A 21,267-nucleotide genomic window follows, 5' to 3' on the forward strand; every position below is an offset into this window, starting at 1 on the left:
AATTTCAGATATAGAAGATAGGATAGCAGTCAGTGACCGTGAAAAAAGAGGTCTCTTAAAAACAGTAAGGGATCATGAGAAATCAATCGAAAAACTTCTAGACGATACAAAGAAAAATAACATAAGACTGATAGGAATTCATGAAAAAACAGGAGAAAACGCAAATGACCTAAAAAAGCTCTTCACAGAATTAATGACAGAAAACTTCCCAAACAGAAGGGAAGAATTAGACATACAGATAAGTGAGGCATATAGAACCCGAACTAGCCACGATAAAAAAAAATCTACACCTAGACGTATAATAATCAAGATTCCAGAAATCCAACAGAAAAACAAAATACTACAAGCAGTAAGAGAAAAGAAACAAATCACATGCAAAGGGAAGCCCATTAGAATCACAGCAGACTTTTCAACACAAACCCTTAGGTCAAGGAGAGCCTGGAGTGAGGTATTCCAAGTCCTAAAAGAAAAGAATCTCCAACCTAGACTTTTGTATCCTGCAAAACTCTCTTTCAAAATAGATGGGGAAATAAAATACTTCCACGACAAAGAGCACCTGAGAAATTTCATGAACACCAAACCAGCACTGCAAGGAATTCTAAACAATATCCTAGAAAAGGACAACGAAATTCACAATAACATGAGGCCCAACAGACCAAATCAAATAGGCAAGGCAAGAAACTAAAAGGAGATGGGAGAAAAAGTAAAAAGAGTCAACAAATGGACAAAAACATGACAAGAATAAGTCAAAATATATCAGTTGTAACCATCAATGTTAATGGCCTCAATTCACCAATCAAGAGAAACAGATTGGCAGAATGGATTAAGAAGCAAAATCCAACAATATGTTGTATACAAGAAACACACCTAGTGCAAAAGGAAGTCCATAGACTGAAAGTGAAAGGATGGAAAACAATTCTCCATGCGTCAGGAGTCCAGAAAAAAGCAGGGGTAGCAATCTTATTCTCAGATAAAGTAAATTTCAAACCAAAACTCATTAAGAGAGACAAAGAAGGACACTACATCCTTGTAAAGGGAACAATTCAAGAGGAAGAGCTGACAATCATAAACATATATGCACCAAATATAAATGCCCCCAACTATATAAAACAAATATTAAGTAACATGAAAAACCAAATAAGCACTAATACAATTGTAGTGGGGGATTTAAATACCCCACTATCACAAATTGACAGATCTACTAGGCAGAAAATCAACAATGAAATAATAGAACTGAACCAAGCTTTGGAACACATGGACTTAATAGATGTTTATAGAGTATTCCACCCCCAAAAACCAGAATATACATTCTTTTCGGCTGCACATGGATCATTCTCCAAAATAGACCACATACTGGCTCACAAAACAGGTCTAAATAAATGCAAAAAAATTGAAGTCATCCCCTGTTTATTATCAGATCATAGTGCAATCAAACTAGACATCAATAGCACAAGAAACTATAGAAACTTCACAAGCACATGGAAACTGAACAACACTCTCCTAAACAATCAATGGATTACAGAGGAAATTAAAGAAGAAATTAGACAGTTTTTACAAATAAATGAGAATGCCAATACAACATACAGGAATCTTTGGGACACAATGAAAGCAGTTCTACGTGGAAAATTCATAACATTGAATGCCCACACTAGGAAAACAGAGCGGGCTCAAATAAACAACTTAACGATGAAACTTAGACTCCTAGAAAAACAAGAGCAAGAAAAACCCAAAGCTCGAACAAGAGAGGAAATTATAAAGATCCGAGCAGAAATCAATGCAATTGAAATTAAGAAAACGATACAAAAAATAAATGAAACAAAGAGCTGGTTTTTTGAAAGAATAAATAAAATTGACAAACCCTTAGCTAATCTTATCAAAAAAAGGAAAGAAAAGGCTCAGATCCATGCAATTAGGAATGAAAAAGGCGAAGTCACAACAGATCCGAAAGAAATCCAGAGGATCATGAACACCTACTTTGAGAACCTGTACTCTAATAAAATGGAAAACACAGAAGAAATGGACAGATTTCTAGATACTTATGAATTACCAAAGTTGAACGAAGAAGATAAAAACATTTTAAACACCCCAATCACAATCAGTGAAATTGAAAATGTAATTAAAAACTTACCAACAAAGAAAAGCCCAGGCCCTGATGGATTCACTGCTGAATTTTACAAGACATTTAGAGAAGAACTACTACCATTACTCTTCAAACTTTTCAATGAAATTGAAAGAGAAGCTATACTTCCAAATTCATTCCTGGAAGCAAGTATCACTCTGATTCCCAAACCAGAGAAAGATACAACCAAAAAGGAGAACTACAGACCAATCTCCTTAATGAATATAGATGCAAAAATCCTTAATAAGATACTAGCAAACAGAATACAGAGGATTATTAAGAAGATCATCCATCATGACCAAGTCGGATTTATTCCAGAGATGCAAGGGTGGTTCAACATACGAAAGTCAGTGAATGTAATACATTATATTAACAAAGTCAAGGACAAAAACCATATGATCCTCTCAATAGATGCAGAAAAAGCATTTGATAAAATTCAACACCCATTCATGATAAAAACCCTGCAAAAAATTGGAATAGATGGTCTATACCTCAATTTAATAAAGGCTATTTATGAAAAACCATCAGCCAACATCATATTGAATGGCCAAAAACTGAAAACCTTCATGTTAAAATCAGGAACAAGACAAGGATGCCCACTATCGCCACTTCTCTTCAATATAGTTCTGGAAACATTAGCCACAGCAATTAGACAAGAGAAAGAAATTAAAGCAATAAAGATAGGAAAGGAAGAAGTTAAACTATCATTATTTGCTGATGATATGATACTCTACATTGAAGATCCAAAAAACTCCACCAAAAAACTTCTAGACTTAATTGACAGATTCAGTAAAGTATCTGGATACAAGGTGAATACCCAAAAATCAATAGCCTTTCTATACACAAATAACAGACAGACAGAAAGAGAAATAAGGGAAAAAATTCCTTTTACAATAGCATCCAAAAAAATGAAGTATCTAGGAATCAATCTAACAAAAGAAACAAAAGATCTCTACACTGAAAACTACAGCACTCTGAAAAAAGAAATCGAAGAGGATATAAAAAAATGGAAAGATATCCCCTGCTCCTGGGTAGGAAGAATCAACATAGTGAAAATGGCCATACTACCGAAACTGCTATATACATTCAATGCAATGCCAATTGAAATTCCAACACTATATTTCACAGAACTAGAAAAAAGAATCCAAAAATTCATTTGGAACCACAAGAGACCTAGAATAGCAAAAGCCATTATAGGCAACAGTCACATGGCACCAGGTGTAACAATTCCCAATTTGAAACTATACTACAAAGCCACTGTGATAAAATCAGCATGGTACTGGCAAAGAAATAGGCCTGAGGATCAATGGAACAGACTGGAAGACACAAAAACAAATGCAGATGTACTCAGCTACCTCATCTTCGACAAAGGAGCTCACCATCCTCAGTGGAGGAAAGATAGCCTCTTTAATAAATGGTGTTGGAAAAACTGGATATCAACCTGTCACAGATTAAAATTAGACCCTTATCTTTCGCCATGCACTAAATTAAAATCCAAATGGATTAAAGATCTAAATATTAAAACAGAAACATTAAACTTGCTGGAAAGTAAGTTAGGCAGAACTCTGGAAGACATTGGTATAGGAAAAGACTTTATGAACAAATCCTCAGTAGCACGGGAACTAGCAGAAAGAATCAACAACTGGGATCTCATCTTACTAAAAAGCTTCTGTACTTCAAAAGAAACCATTAGCAGAACTAAGAGACAATCTACAATGTGGGAAAAAATTTTTACCAGCTGTACCTCAGACAAAGGACTATTATCAAGGATATATAAAGAACTCAAAACAATCAGTCCCCCCAAATATAAAGACCCGATCCAAAAATGGGCATCCGAAATGAACAGACATTTCTCATACAAAGAAGTGAAAGCAGCAAGAAAATATATGAAAAAATGTTCCACATCACTGGTCATTCGAGAGATGCAGATGAAAACAACACTGAGATTCCACCTCACCCCACAAAGAATGGCTGCTATCAAGAAATCACACAATAACAAATGTTGGCGGGGTTGTGGGGAGAAAGGAACCCTTCTCCATTGTTGGTGGGAGTGCAGACTGGTGCAACCACTATGGAAATCAATATGGAGATACCTCAAAGAGCTTGGACTGGAGGTTCCATTTGACCCAGCCATCCCTCTGCTGGGTATCTTTCCAAGAGAACTAAAAGAATCATTTCACAGAGAAGTATGTGCACCCATGTTTATAGCGGCACAGTTTGTAATAGCTACATCTTGGAAACAGCCTGTTTGCCCATCCGTTGGAAACTGGATAAAGAAGATGTGGTTTTTCTATAAAATGGAATATTACTCAGCCATAAAGAATGAGAAAATAGATTCATTCATAGGTAAATGGATACATATTGAAGATATACTCCCAAGTGAAATAAATAAGTCACACATGTGTAAATACCAAATAGTTTCCCTGGTGTGAATAATCTGCAACAATGCATAAGATTCTAAAAGATTACTGACATTTAGAAATGGGAAGAAAGGAGCTAAAGGTGTAGGGAAGGTGGGATGGGTAGGGGAAGAGTAAAAAGGCAAAAGAAAAAAATGTGAGATAATGAAAAGATGAAAATAAAGTGTTTGTAGATGGGGAGAGGAGGAGGGGGTGAAGGGAGGGCAGAGGTAAGGGGAAAAAAATGAGAATCAAGACTTGTCATGTAGAGGTACAAGATCCCAACAATGAATGTAACTGTACTATATCCCTAAAATGTACCAATAAACTCAATTAAAGCTGAAAAAAATGCTATGAAAAATAAAGTCATTGACTTGTAATCAATTTCCTGTTTTAGCCTCCACCATTTCCCCTCTAATCTAGCCTTCACATTTCTGCCAAAAAAATAATCCTAACACTTTGATCATAACCTATTCCTGATCCAAAATTTTCACTGGCTCTCTGTGTAATCTAGAGCAAGGGTTTAAACTTTTTGGGGGGCAGAGAATACCACCCTTTTAGTAACATAAAGCAAAAGAAATGAGTTACCAAGCTATAAAAAGACAAGGAGAAAACTTAAAGACATATCTATGAGAAACAAGCCAATCTGAAAAGGCTACACACAATATGAGCCCAACTGGGTGACATTATGAAAAATGTAAAAGTAGGGAGACAGTAAAATCAGTGGATTCTAAAAGATAGGGAGAATAAATAGGTGGAACCCCAAGGATTTGGGGAGTAGCGAAATTACTCTTTGTGGTTATGCTGGAGATTCATACCACTAAACATTTGTTAAAACTCAGAATATACAACATCGAGAGTGAACCCTAACGTAAGATGTAGACTTCAGGTGACAAGGCCGTGTTGGTGTAGGTTCACTGACCGTGGCAAATGCACAACTGTGGTGGGAATGTTGTTAATGGGGAGGTTGTGTATGTGGAGCACACGGAAACTGGACTTTGTGCTCATTTTTCTGTGAACCTAAGACTTCTCTAAAACTAGTCTATTGTTAAAGAATACATAGTACGAAGAAAAAGTGGGCTTGCCTGGATGGAAACTGTGGCCCATGGCAGGAGGGAGTGGGAGAGAGATTCTGCCTTGGCTCTGCCTCATTCCCCAAGCATTTCCTAATAACCTGAGACCGCAGGGCTGGGAGGACACCAGGGATCCAGAGGACAAAAGCTAAGTGCTTTGGCGAGGTGAACAGGACCCTCCGGACTAGGCCTTGCCTTCCTTCCCACCTGCTCCCCTGCATTCCTGAACACCTTACAAGTACACCTCGCTCTCTGCGCATGGCTAGATCCCCACTTCCTCCCCACAAGGGGTACCCTTCCAGGCACTGCTTGTGTTGTTGCTTTGCTGGAGTCCATTGCTCTCCTTCTGCACTAGACTCTCCTTCAAGTCTCAGTCAAGTGAAACTTGCCCCGCGAAGCTGTCCTGGACCCCCCAGGAGATCTTTCTCATGCTTTATCCTGTACTCTCCATTATGGCATCTGTCAGATATACTGACAGTTTGCTTTTGTGTGCAGAACAACTCCCACTGCACTGCGAACATGTTCTGTGCCATGCTCATCTTAGGATCCTCTGTAAACCAGCACAAAGCCTGGCTTCATAAATGTTTGCTGAAGAATAAATTCATGAGTGAATTCTCTTCCTTTCTTATAAGACACATTCTACTAGGAGGGGATGATTTGGGGCCATACTTTGGTGTATTTATTCCTTTCCTACTCATTTATTTGACCTCAGGTCCTCTTGGCAGTGGGCAGTGTGTTGCTACAACAGGTCAGTCACAGAAACACAGATGGGATCAGTCACTTAATCCCCCCATTTTTTCCCCTTGCAGACCTACGTTTCTTTCGGTATAATAACAGTTCATCCTCAAGTCTGTCCACCTTTCATGTACTTCTACATAGTCTTTGTTTATCAAAAGAAAGTTTGGCAGGGCAAGAAAGTCCTCGCTGATCTTCTCTAGTAGGAGAAGGGAAGTCAGAACTGTTAGCTTTAACTCTGACCTTCAAAGTATTTCAATAAAAGACATCTGTAGCTGTCTGAAGCCTGGACATCTTAGTACGTCATTTTCAAAGCCTCTGTGGAACATGGGCCACGACTGAGCTGATGTTCCAAGGCTATAGCAGTCAATCTGGCTCTGCTTGGATTTGACAGCTGGGGTCTGCAGAGCCTGAAAAATTATCTCAGGCTGGTACACTGTTCCTATCGGTAAATATTTTGTCTCCTCTGGCTTACAGAGGCAGCTCAGAGAAGTTCTCAAAGAGCACTCATTCAAGCTGTCAAGCTTTGTTACCTGTTCTGAACAAAGCTAGTCAGCCCCATGAACTGCCTTGTTTCCTCCTATTTTTCACACAGTATCTTATCTCAAGTGTTGAGGCTGTCAGAAAAACATGAAGCTCAAATCAGGACTTCATTGCTTTGTCTATTTCAAACTTCAATAATATACTTATAACTCACGCGTCTTGAGTTTAAAAACAAGCAAACAAGCACATTGTAGTTTACCTTCTAAAGGCTCATTTACATGTGGCATTTCATGGGCATCTGATTCTTAAAGGCTCTTGGTTGAATTTTCTATGTATTATTGACTAAACTGTCTTCCACCATGTTGACCAACTTGGAAGATAATTGGTCAGTGATTTTTAAGCATTTTTCTTACTTTATATTTTCTCAATTTTTTTTTGTGGTTCTGGGGATCAAACTCAGATCCTTGTGCTTGCAAGGAAGGCAGTGGAACCACTGAGCCAAATCCCCAGCCCTATTTTCTCAATTCTTATATTTAAAACTTTACATAGCTGGACAGGGTCAGACTCTAATAATGGATCTTCAAGGTCTTTCAAATGTAGCTAAATAGTAACACTAAGAGACAGAATTAGGAGAGAGAAAGCAGGGTGCCAGGATGACCAATGCTGGTGCAACCAGCAAAAGCGCTGGACAGTCTTAGGCACTGACTTTTATTGTCAGTCAATTGGGGTAAAGGTGATGTGTGGTTTGTATGGAAATTAATGTAAACAAGGCTCATAAAGGACAGGGCAAAGCATTCTCAAATTAGGACCAGAATAGACAAAATATATGGTTCTAATTAGAACACTGTCCTTCTAGCCTGAAGGTTTTTGTTGTGGGAACAGAATTTGGGTGTGAGTTATTCTGACCTTGACTTGACATTTAGGGTTCAGCCAGGCTCAGTTCTCAAAACAAGCCATTTGTGGGGTTAACTCTTTACAGTCTTCCTTGGGCATAATCAATATTACAGTCCTCTGTACTTTTTTCTTTTTAAAAGAATTCCCCATTGGCATATACATGTGCCATCATTTTTCCAAAGGCAAAGCCTACCTCTTTGACCCCACCTGCCTGCCCACTGCTGCTCTACTGCTCTGGTTCTCTGGACAGCAAACATCATCAAAAGAGTAGTCTTGAGCTTTTCTCTTTCCATGATCCTTGAGCTCATTTCAATTAAGCTTCAGCCCCTACTGTTCTGCTAAAACTGATCTTTTCAAAAATCATTGGCGGATTCCATGTTGCTAAACTTGACAGCCAATTCTTGGTACTTGTTTTAGTCACTTCCTTCATCCCTGAGACACAGTACCCAACAGCTACCACTTAAAGGAGGAGAGGCTTATTTTGGTTCACAATTCTATGTTCAGCAGGCAGAAACAGCAGACAGAAGGACCTGGGAGGAGGAAAGCTGCTTACATCATGGTGGCCAGGAGGCAGAGGGTGAAAGGAGGAGCTGGGGTGGGAGCTGTACCCTTTCGGGTCAGGCCCAGGAATCCACCTCCAACCAGGCCCCATCTCCTAATGTCACATAGCAGACGTTAAATGTGACATTAGGAGAGGTCACAGCTCCTATTTGTCACATTATAGTGCCTCCATAACTCACTCACCTTCCCAAAGCCCTGCCTGTGAGTGCACGAGGCTCTCGGGGGGCATCCAGCTATAAAACATGACAGCCTTCATCTTGCTTGATTTATGAGCAGCATTTGCCAGGACTGGTTACTCTGTCCTCCTTGAAATATTTCCTTCACTTGGATTCCAGGATTCCATTTTTTCCAGATCTCTCATTCTCACGCCAACTGGTTAGTTTCAGTTTTCTTTGCCGTCTCTTCCTCACTTTCTCAGTTTTTAGCGTTAGAAATCTTAGGTCTTGGACTGTGCGCCTCAGTTTTCTATACTATCTCTACTCACTCCCTGCAAGTTCTCACCTTAGCATATCAGGTCTTAAACAGCATCTACAAGTGAATGACTCCCAAATTTTACCTCCCAGACTTGATCTCTCTTCTAAACTGTATATTTATTTGTCCTTTTACTTACTTGACAACTTTTCTTGTGTCTAATACCTGAGAGTTATCATGTCAAAAACCAATCTCCTAGTCTCTTTCCTCCCTAAGTTTCTCTTTCCTCATAGTTCTATGTCTTATTTGCTAGTATAACTCCATCCTTTCGGTTGCTCAGGCCAAAAATCTCAGTCAGCATTGAGTTTTCTCCTTTTCTCCACCTCCTACATAGAATCCAGCAGAAAAGGTTTCAGGTTCTCCTTACATAGTTACCATCTGACCACTTCTCACTACTTCTTCAGCTATCACTCTACTACAGACTTTCTTAAACTACGGGCATAGTTCTGATGGTGCTAAATGGCCCAGATGCCCAGGCAGCCTCTTCTCACATCTGTAAGATGTCTGCCCAGGTCTTATACTCAGATTTCACCCTTTCAGATTCAACCGTATATTGTTAGAACTACCATCTCTTAGTCCTTAAATTTTACCTTCCCTGAGAGGGATAACAATGTTTCTAAGTGCTGGCGATCAAACTCAGGACCTGATACACGCTAGGTAAGTGCTCTACCACTGAGCTACATCCATGAGTAATTTTTCATGTATATTAATGTATATATACATGTCTATATGTGTTTTACTTTGTCCTCTAGTGTTGAAGGCAGGTTATAAATATACACAAAATACTCAACAAAATAGGAAAATAGGTGAGGAAATTAGGTGAAAGGAAAATAGGATAGATGGAACGTGTCCACTAGTGCTGGCTGGGTGCGGCACACGAGCCTTCCTCCAAGACTGCTTGAAGCACCCCATGAGGCGCTGCAACATAGTGGCTTGTTGGCAGAGAGAGAGACAGCGAGCGAGAGAGGGAGAGAGAGAGAGAGCGAGAGAGAGAGAGAGCGAGAGGTACCTCACAGGGAAAGGCTCAGGAGAGGTGAGGTGATGCTCTCACCTGGGACCGGAACAGATTTGTGCCTCCTCAGTCTCCCACCTTCTTACTCACCCCTGTATGACACCCCAAGTACTTACCAAGACCCAAGCAAGAAACTCTGAGTCCTGATTTTCCAAGATTCCTAGAATAAAAATAAAGTAACACATAGTCATTGCTTCCCGAGGTGAAACTACATTCACGTAACCATGAATATTACATCTTTCCTGACAAGAGCAGTGGTAGTGGCAGAGCTATTTGTGGTCTTAGGAAGTATTCTCCTTCCTCATCACTGCATTATTGAGAAGCCCAAACTTTTCTAAGACTCACCACAGCATTAAAATGGTCCATACAAAACGTGTCTTTTCAGGCCCAAATTATCTCTTTATTAATAAACTTATACATTCATTGCCTTTTTTTCTCTCTTTGAAGGAGAGATTGTCCAGGGCAAGGAACTTTACCTTATTCACCAACCAACCATTCATTATTCATCACAAAAGCCTGATACACAGTAGGAACTTAATTCATGTTGGTTGACCTGTTGACTAACGAATGACTTCTAAGACAATAATATTTCCAACAGAAGAGAAAAAACAAAGCAATTTTTATGTTATCTTTTTTTTTTTTTTTTTTTGAGACAGGGTCTCACTATGTAGTGGAAACTGACCTGGAACTCACTATGTAGTCCAGGCTGGTCTCAAACTCACAGTGACACAGCGATCCTCCTACCTCAGCCTCCCGAGTCCTGGGATTACAGGCATGTGCCACCATGCCTGGCTATGTTATCTTAATTACGTTCTATCTTTTAAATATATGGTGAGGTAAAATTACCACAGGAAGGTTAGGTCATCTTTTTAAAAATATTTTTTTCTGTTCTTCTTCTACATTTTTTATCCCCAAAAGTTCATCAAGGAAAATCAATATACTTTTGCTGTATAAATAGAGTTAGGAATGCTAATATTATTTGCCTATGAGTCTTTGTGGAAATCTAGAAAATCAACCTATGTTTCTGTCTGTCACAGAAAAACCAAATTCTCATGGAGAAGATGCACCATAGAATTAGTATAGAGGTCCATCCTGAGAAAACAAAGCTGAAGTAATTATAACCCTGGAGGACAGTACATCCCTTCTTCTCTGGGCAGATGCTCCCATAAGAATAAAATCTTCCTCCCTTCTCCTATCTCAGACTTCCCAACTAGCAGCTCAGCTCACGTTTCCAGGTTCTCCTCTATCTGTCAACAGCTTTGGGTTCTTTGGAGTCCCTGATGCTGCTGACCCTCTAACAGATATAGTGCTTAATTTCCCATTAGTTGGATATTTCCAGATAGAAGAAAACTATTCCATAAAGATACATGAGAAAAAAATCTCCTACTTAAGTAGGAAAAAAAGAACTGAACATCTCCCAAGAAAATAGTATTCATAAGACATTGTATAAGTAATCTCTCAGAAATCTATAGGATGTGCAGCCAAAAAGCCTTCTGTTTCTTCTAAAAGTCTACTGATTTTAAAAGAGGAATCTAAAGCAAAACCTGTGTAATGGGGAGGATAAAAATACTAAATGCAAAATAAAATAAAAACTTAAAAGCGAATAACTTCTTCCAGGTAGAAACCACATTAATGAATCAGTAAATACAGGAAGAGGTCACTGGGCAATGTACATGATTGTGCGGATAAAGAGAGGGGTAAGACATAGCTGTACCCAAAGGAGCCTGGAACCCAGGGGCCACAGTAAAGCAAACATGTCTTCACAGTATGGTGGGATTGTCCTACTGTGAGGATCTTTGGGAGCATGGCAGGGAAGGCAGAGGTTACCTCAGGCTTGTGTCTGCACAGCCTTGTGTTGTTGTGGGGAAAGAGATCTGGATGCAAGTTCCACGTATTTTAGTATCTTTTAGTGATTCTAAGAACAACAGGGAGGAGAGACTTGGTGCAGAAAACTATGCAGAGCAAACTGGCTTTAAGCCTAAGGCTTTAGAGTCCACAGTTTTTTCTGACAAACTCAAAAACAGCAAGCTGATGTCACCGAGTTCTAGCTCAGCACCCGTGGTGGGGAGATCTGTCCTATTTTCCTCACGACATCGACTTAAGAAGATAATGATCATTTGGCCACAGGTTTAGAAGACCGAACCGGAGAACTGTCAGCAAAAGCAAATTGCAAAGTAGCAAGAACTAAATGTGGCTCATTTTCTTGCCGCTGTTCTTTAAACACACAGGGCAGCTTTTATGGAACACAAGCTTGAAAAAAATTTAAAATGTGGGGATGGTTCAATTCCGGACAAATATTGATACAGTGGTGACGGAACCCATCCTGAGCCTTGGGGTTTTTATTTCCTCTAACTCCTTAATTCCTATTATTATTTAAATATCTTCCTTCTCTAAAGAGAATCGTTACCAAATTCATGTGGTAAATTAAAAAGTGAGAGGCATTTTTGGTTGACAAGAGATCTCTGGGTTTCTCAGTCTTTACTCTGTCTCTCTGCGAGACGCACATGCTGCGGAGCACTTGTGAGCCACGATGGTGCCACTCACTTTGCAAGCAGGCAAGGTAGGCTGAGCTATGTCTAGCTCTGGCCATGGAATCTCAACCCCATTTCTGTTATACCAGATGGTACGCCTGCATCTTCCTGGTTCTATCTGTGTCTGAGCAATGCTAAGTACCAATGTGCCAACTGTCCAGCTATCCTGATCCACTTAAGGTCTGCTGGATAATGACCAATTTTACTAGTCATGCTGGGCTATAACACATCTTCCAAACTGTTCATCTCAGCCATATGTAATTTCCACGAGTGCTTCCTGATCTTGTGTGGCATTGTGCAACAAAACAACTTTATGTACTTTTATTTCTTAATTCCTCAGTGTTCACATGAGCGAGGCTAAGTAAAAATTCTATAAGCATATCAGATTTTTCATTGCATTGAATTCCTTTCCATTTGATTCAAAATAGTTTCACTGAACAGGTTTACCTATTTTATCTGTGTCAGATATTCCAGAAGGAAGTATCACCATGTTCATTTTTAGTATCTGCTCCTGTTCAACTCAAAAATAAAAGTTCCTCTTTCCTAGGTGAATCTGAAATTCTTTGCTGCTAATATTAGAGATGAATGACACCCATATGGGGGCATGGGGCACTTAGCTTTGTCAGTCAGATTTTGGATAGTCTAAATCTTAAAGCTTCAGTACAGAGTTGTCTGGAAGAAACACATACACAGCTTCAGGAGCTCTCAAAGCTGCTGCTGCTTTCTTTTGGGAGGCAGACTGTCCACTCAGTGACCGCATAGCCGAATTTACTTTAGGGCAATTGTCAGTTCCCTGGCATATGGTCAAACGTAATTCCTAGTGTCATTTTGTGGGGCAGTCATGAGGCTCTTTTTGATTTTAAAGCAGTAATGCGGGAATTAGAACTGAAATCAAGAGTCACTCTGGCAAAGTATCCTATGCTGCTCTCCTGCTCACAGCCTCAAATCAAGGATGCTAAAAGCAGATTAGCAGCTCAAATGCATTGTTTTAAATTACTTCCTTCTGGATGTGAATGTCTTAGATATCATTCATTGTTTTAAACTGCTAGGAAGGAGTAGCTAGCTAAATATGTGTCTTGCATTTGACCAAGAAAAAGCACATCGCATAGCACAAAGTCCTTGATTTAAAGGTTGACACAGCAGGATGTACTGAAAGCATATGTAAGGCTCCAGTGACTGTGTAGGCTGGCAGAAACAGTCAGGTCTGACCTGGTTTCCACATGGTCAGGTCATTACATCATTTGCCATCTCACTCTGAACAGCATTCTGAGCTTTCTGAAGTTCACACTCTGTTGTGTGTCACGCCTTGTCTACAAGCTAACTAATCAAATCTAGATCTTTAAAAAAATAAATGGGCATTTAACCTTTCTTGAAAAATACAGAACCAAATGTATGTTTATTTGTCAGCCAGCTGGTTGCAGTTCCACAAGGTTGTACATTCCAACCCCGTGAAGGTAACTATAGTGATGATAATATTTTCTTATGAACTCACTGCTCATAACTGTCAGTGAGTGAGGACTCACTTGAAACCACAAGCCGCATAAAAGATGTAGTTGTGGATTTCAATGACAGACACTGACGAGGAGGACAGTAAAACCTATCTGTAAAGAATAACAAAGTAGAATAAGATTCTTTTTGGATTGAAAATTTAAGACATTGTCTGCTGTAAAGTCTAACCAGGTTCTTACTTGTTTTCTTGGAACATTCAAACTCACCCGCTGATCTATTTCACTTAACATTATGGTCTCAGAGTGCATCCATTTTCCTACAAATGACTCAAATTTATTCTTCTTTATGGCCGAGTAATAATCCATTGTGTATTAACACCACATTTTAAAAAATCTCAAGTATTGCATGGATTCTTTTATATGAGAAACCTAAAGTATAAATAAATTGTAAAGCAAAATAAAAGGTAATAGCAAACAGGGAGATAAATCTTTTGCAAAAGGAAAGGTGCTTGAGAGATGGAGGGAGGAAGGGGATGGAGATGCAAATGTAATTAAAATGTGTTAGGTACATGAACCAATTCCCCACATGTAATAATTATGTACTGAAAACATACTAATCAAAATTCAAAAGCCAAAAAATTTAAAAAATCATTCATTGACCAAGTCTAGAAAAGTCTAGAGAAGTATAGTAAATAGTGACATTCCTATAATTCACTTGTTCAAAAGAGACTACCCTGAATTTGAACTACCAAGCCTTGTGCGAGGCCTTGGGGATGGGCTGAGAATAGCAGGCTGCTGTTTTTATAGAGCTTACATCATTGAACGGGTGGTAAATACTAAATACTAAATTAATTATTTCGTTATGTTAAACTAAATTTGGCCTGAGGGTGCCTTACACAAAGACTTTGAGTCTTCATGTAATGAACTACAACTAAACAGTGTAAAAACTACATTAGCCGAAAGCTTCACTTAGGAGAGAACGTTTATCACAAAGAGCTGGGTGTTGGAATCACAGGTTGCTGCCAGTTAGACCACATTCAACAAAGGTGTGCACCCAGCTGTCTGGGTGCTGACATTTGTCCAGCAAACCCTCGCTGCACCTCACCTCCTCTCCACCCATCAACGCTACCTGTCCATGGTACAGAACAGAGCTTTCTGCACTTCTGGTTTGGAGAGTTGACTGATTTCTGACATGCTCTTTACTCAACTATGTTGACCTGCTGGAAGTTGTTAATGGTTATGATTGCAGACCAAAGAACAGTATCATAGAAATGTGAGGTTGGGATGCTGAGGAGGCTGACCTAGTCTGCACTTGATCTTAGCCAAAAGGCCGAGAAGTGATGCTGACCTAGTCTGGATGGTCAGGAAAAGTGCTTCTGGGGAAGTGACATTTACACCAAGGCTCACAGGAGGATTCAGTGAAGAGAGCAGGGTCTAACATTTTAGGCTGAGAGAACAGCATGTGCAAAGGCTCAGAGGCTAGAAAGAGGGCGGGCCATTGAAGAACCGAAAACAGTTCAGGGGAGAGGAAGAACAGAAAGCACAGGGCAGAGAGACTCCACATGAAGGAGGGCAATGAGAACCAGACCTACCAGAGCCTTACAGATGAGACTTTAGCCTTGGCTTTTAATACGGAGGAGTAGTAGAAAAGTACTGGAAAACATAAGCAGGGCAAAAGGTTTTAGGGGAGGCAAGAAGAGGATCAAGGAGGCTCCTTGGGGAATCTTCATGAGAAATGATGGTGTCTTGAAATAGGTTTTAGTGGAATTAGAACAAGGAAGATTACAGGTATTCTCTGCAGGTAAAATCTATAGGACGTGAGGTTTGATGGAATATGAGACAGTTAGGGTTGTTCTCAGGTCTGATGTGGGCAGCTGGGTGGAGAAGGTGCTTTTCACGGAGCGGGTTCATTGGAGAGACAGTGTTCAGACTCTTGGACATCTGAACCTATCGCATGTGAACTGTAAGTTATTTCACAAGAGTCATTGGAAAAGCAGGTGTTGAAGAACAGAGAAGCAAAGCAAAGCAGGTGACACCTTTTTTGGTAAAGGAGTCTCAGAAATGAGGGGATCTGAGGAATTTAGAACCACACTTCCGTGACCACTAGGCAGGGAGACTGAAAAGTGACATGAGGTCATGTAGATATGAGTAACAGACTTGGATGTTCCGTGGGAGTGGGGTTTGAGAGATGCCCGCTAAGGTGCACTTACCACTTAGATAAAATCTGCTCATCTTTTCTGTCCAAAGTACCTGGGGCATCAGAAAAGCTAGAAATCAGTAACTCACAGTCTTAACTCAAAACACTCAAGAACTAATCTCAAGGGTGTATAGTTGGAGGGTCTGTAAACTTGTATGGAAATAAATACTTCTTTATTTGTCATCAACTTTTAACTAAAAGTTAGCATTTCCCTTCATTATGACTGTAGGCGAGGAATCACACAATATTCACATTACCCTTGGCACTGCCATTAACTCAAATTACAGATACATATTTTTTTATCACACCACAGTTGCTTCAGAGGTCTCAAAGAATTGTTTACCCTCACTGTTTGTACTGACAGCCACTTGGAAATTGTAAGATTCAACCCACCCCTAGAACTTGTATTTAACAGAGTAATAAAGAAGTGAAATATTCTTCAGCCACAAATTATGTTTCAGTTTAATTGGCATCCTGTGTATTTTATGTTGCACATTTGAAATTCTTTTTCTGAGAAGGAGTCTGTAGGCTTCGCTAAGACTGCCAGAGGGATTTTTGTCTCAAGAATTTCACATGCAGATGAAAGATAAAAGTTGTTACAAAATGCCTCTTGGTAGGTATATCCATCTGTCATAGAGCAATGTGGGTTTACAAGCATCTTTTTACAAACTGAGAGGAAAGACAATCCCGAAAAGTTTTCAAAAGCAAAATTAAATGTGTGATACTCCACTGCTACTATTTAAAGTGTGTATGTGTAGTGTCGACGTCTAGTATCCCTTCCTATTTGCTTAATTTTAGTAAATTAAATATTTCTTTGGTCCTTAGTGGGTTTACTTATAAACTCAGGTTTGGTGCTTTTGTTATTTTTATTTGCATGCAGATCTCTTCATTCCAAGATCTCCCATTCCTGGCTTCTCAAGACCCTCCCCCACCTGCCTGCAGAGAGGACATTTGCCTGCTCACTCTCTATCGGCAGAAGGCAGAGGAGATGACTTGCCAACCCTGGGGCCCTGAGGGCTTAGCAAGAAGTGCACAACATTTTGCTTATAACTTCCATGCGACTCATTCATCCAACCATTGACTTTCTACTTCATGTTATAATTATATTAGTTTTAAAATAAAACAACATTTCTGTCATAAGTCTTTGAGCGAAGTGGTTTCCGAGATGTGCTGCATTGGTGGCATTGGACGGCCCTCGGTGCCCTAAGCTGTTCCATGAGGGAGGCCTGGCTCTAAACTATTACCAGTCATTTACACTTTACTGTGAAAGAGGTTCAGAGCTTTTTCTTACACTGGTTTGGAGGAACGTGAAGGTACAAACAAGCCATAAAGCTACAAAGTGCTAAATATCTGCAAGAGATGAAAGGGGAGTTTATTGAATAAGAAATACGTATTAAGCCTCTGCCCACTCTTTTCTATGGAATCTCAGAAATTATGAAGTGTCTTTTGTAGGATAATGACATGACTGGTGGCTGAAAGGACTCTGGATAGTTTCAAGACAGGGATTGGTTTGCAGGGGGACTGGCTGTGCTACTAGAGGGTTAGAACTTTCAGCCCCCTGACTCTCCTATCTTCTAGCACCCCACACCTGCCACTGGGGAAGGGAGAGGGGCGGGAGGCTGAGTTAACTACTAATGGACATTGATTAATCACACATACTGACATAGTGAAGCTTCCACAAACCACCCACAGGTCAGAGTTCAGCTTGCTGAAGGTGTGGAGGGCGGCACATCTGGAGAGGATGCGGATGCTCCCGACTGCGGTCCCAGACCTCGCCTTATGCATCTCTTCCGTCCAGCAATTGCTGGGTTGTATCCTAATAATAGGTAAAGCTCTTTCTTGAGTCCTATGAACCACATTAGCAAATAATCAAATAAATGAAGGGATCATGCAAGTCTCTGATTTGCAGCCAAGTTAGGTGTAAGCTTTGGGTGAAATGGAAACCTGCAGCTGTGGCTGGTGGGGCAGGCTTGTGGGGCGGGGCCCTTAACCTGTGGGGGTTCTGCATTAATCAGTGGCTGTCAGAGTTGAACTGAATTGCAGGGCACCCAGCTGGTATGGAGGAATTGGTTGGTGCAGGAAAAGAAGCCACATCTGGTTACAGATATATTGCATGTTGAATGTTGAGAGTACAGTGCACAGAAAGGCAGGGGTGGTGATGGGACAGATGTGGGGAAGACGAAAAAGAAAAGGCCTCCAAAGGCAAAAACATACTCCCATGCTGTCTAGGGTCATGCTTTCCTAAGTAAATTTATTACACATACTTGCAAGCTAAGAAGACACTAGCTGAAGGTTTCATAGTTTTCTTTACCTAGTGGATGATTTATTTTCAAGCCTGAAACTCCAAAGACTAAAGTAAATTGTTCTCTGGCATCTTCTCTGTAATGACAGCTATGAGTGGTTTCCACTGCAAGCAGCCGTGCAAATCTCAAAGGCCAAATAAGGCAAAAAGTGTCCGAGTCCCACACTCCACACCTTTCTGAATTCCCTTCCCATAGTCCCTCTGCCCCTCCCTCCCTCTCCTCCTCCTTTCTTTTCTTCCTTTCATTTTGGTGGTGCTGTGCTGGGGATTGAACCTTCACACCGAGTTACATCCCTAGCCATTTTAAAATCTCAATTTATTTTTATTATGAGACAGGGTCTTATTAAATCAGTAGGTTGCTCAGCTTAGGCTCAAACTTGCAATCTTCCTGCCTTAGCCTCCCAGAGTACTGGGATTAAAGGCAAATGTCACCACACCTGGCTGTGAGTCTTTTCTGTGGGTGAATTTCCTGCGTTCTCTTAAGAAAGCTCTCAGCATCACGGCAGAGGCTGAAGGCTGGTGTGAGGGTGATATTGAAATATGCACTTAATCCAAGGTAAATGCTTTCAATTTGAAAGGGTGTTTGCCTTTCGTTTTCCTTGACAGGGGAACAGAAAATCGGTGCTGGGTTTTTCTGCATGTGGGATCGTCTGCATCTCCTGCCAAATGCCATGCGTCACAGTGCATGTCGTACGCATTGTGTGAGGCCCTCCACCCCCGCCCCAGTTCTCACTGAGCCAGAGCTCAGGGACTGAGTCTAATGCATCTGTATGCGTTTGCCCCTGGCATAGTGCTGGGTGTGCAGTGGATATTCAGTGATGCTCAGAGTGTGCTCTAAGGCCATTGCTTTGCTGTGTATAGAGCCCACTTCCTCACTCACCTGTGATAGTCTTGGTGTCCAAGAAGGCTCTGGTTTTATTAGAAAACGTTGGGCCTCTGTCATTTCTTTTCAGTGGCACCTTGGGACATTCATGGAACCTCCTGTGTCCCATCTGCTCCATGGGGATAATAATAGAAACTACCTCACAGGGCAATCATAGGATTTAATGTGAGAATTGGACCACACAAAATAGGGCCTGGCACATGTTACTTGCTTTCCAAGTGTAGGCTGTATTAGAAAAACATAGGTTTGAATCCAAGTTCTGCACCTGGTAGCTATGGGCCACTTCTCTCTCCTCCCACAGGTACTCCCCTTTGTAAAGAGTATTTCTATCCTCTCTTGAATAAGGAACAGAGTAAACATTCCAGCCTTTCACTCTTCTTTCATCCAGTGTAGGTGGTAGGGCTCCTTCTGTTTTACTAGAGGATAGAGCTTGGGATGTCTTTCATGTCTACCCTTCTTCTTGTCTTCTTGCCTCCCCGGTTAACTTAGTCACTGTTCCTGTGTGCGTGTGTGCGTGTGCGTGTGTGCGTGTGTGTGTCCCCTAGTGCTCAAGAATTTACAGCCTCAGAGCCAGAGACTGAGGAGAGGGCGATACCCTGATGAAGGTCTACTTCTGTATTCAGCTGTGACCTTATTCTGGTTCCAACCAGTCCAGCTTTTCAAATCACATGCAGGTCACTTCATCTAACCTTCAACACATAATTAAAATTCAGAATGTCAGCCTGAGGGTCCCCCAGTCCCTGAAAAGGCAACAAGGCTCAGACTCCAGACATTTCTGTCTCCCTCCTCTCTTTTTACCTCCACAGCAAGTTTTCAAGTCCCGAAAAGCCCCTTCTGCACCATCCCTCGCCTAAATCCTGACTTTTTCTCCACACTATAAGGTCGGACTCTCACGGCTAAGAGCTCTTCCCTACTCTTCTGCATCTAGATTCCCTCTTGTTCTCTTTGTTTGTCTCTTATCAACCTCATCATCCTCTTTTTTGTCTGTAGTAATTATTGTTCATGTCTTATTGCCTTTTCTTAATTGGAAAGCACCTGATAGTAGAATTCAAGCCTGATTCATGTTGACTTGACTGTAACAGCACCATGAATGTGCAAGTAAATATTTTGTTGACCGAATGACCCAATGGAAAAGTCTGAGAAATCTTTCTTGACTCCCTGATGTGAACTTCCAAAGTTAAATATTTTGACAGTTAATCTTGATTATCAATTCTATTTGATTTAGAAATGCCCAGAGAGGTGATTCGATTGTAAGGGTACTGACCTCATCTATGGATTAACCCACCAATGTGTTCATGACTGAAAGGGTTTAGAAAGTGGGGGTCTAAATTGGAGGATGTAGTCACTGGGGTGTGCTGTGAAGGCTGTAACTTTTCTTGGGCTCTTACACTGTTTTCTGGCTGTCATGAGGGAACTATCTCCTCAACTCTGCCTCACACCATGATGTTTTTGCCTCACCACAGGCCTAAAACACTGGAACCAGCTGAGCATGGACCAAAACCCTTGAAACTGTGAGCCAAAATAAATCTTTCCTCCTTGGTTTTCATTGGGGATGTGATCATGGTGATGGAAAGCTGACCAATACAGTATTATTTTAGTCTTGATTCTTTTGTATTTAAATTGACTTAAAATTTACTGTCCTATTTAATATCAAGTGCACTAAGGCAATCAGAAGAAATAAAAGACATGAAGATTAGAAAGGAATAAGTAGAACTGTCTGTCATTGTAGAAAACGTAATTGGCTGTGCAGGAAAAAATCCCCCAAATAATAAATTTCCTAGAACTAATGAGTGAATATAGAAAAGTTGAAGGCTACAAAGTTAGTATATAAGTATTTTTGGAAATGAGTGAACAGCTGACATTTGAAATATAAAATAATAATGCTTTTTCTAATCACATTCTCTAAATAAAATGTATTCATAAATCTATCAAAATGTAAATAGGATCTGAAGGCAAAAAAAAACCCTCACAAAATATTGAAGAAAAACTATTGTAACTGAATAGAACAACACACCATGTTCACGGATTACAAGACTCAACAGTATTAAGCTGTCAATTCCTCTCATTTTGACCTATGGATTAAATATAATACACTTTAAATCCTAGTGAAATGTTTTATAAATATTAACAAGGTGGTTCTGGAATATCTAAAACAATTT

General features: G+C 40.3%; 1 protein-coding gene across 2 annotated transcripts in view; it reads right to left on the reverse strand.

Moving 5' to 3' along the window:
• Positions 1 to 21,267, reverse strand: part of Kcnab1 (potassium voltage-gated channel subfamily A member regulatory beta subunit 1) — a 394,129-nt gene that overhangs the window by 108,548 nt on the left and 264,314 nt on the right. For both annotated transcript variants that reach the window (XM_033759846.1, XM_010636911.3), the window contains exon 2: positions 9,864 to 9,907. In XM_033759846.1, coding sequence (XP_033615737.1) covers positions 9,864 to 9,907 — 44 coding nt within the window. The remainder of the gene's footprint in view (positions 1 to 9,863; positions 9,908 to 21,267) is intronic.

The sequence above is a fragment of the Fukomys damarensis genome, unplaced genomic scaffold (assembly GCF_012274545.1).
Source record: "Fukomys damarensis isolate Sample0158 unplaced genomic scaffold, DMR_v1.0_HiC HiC_scaffold_37, whole genome shotgun sequence".
Lineage (NCBI taxonomy): Eukaryota > Metazoa > Chordata > Mammalia > Rodentia > Bathyergidae > Fukomys > Fukomys damarensis.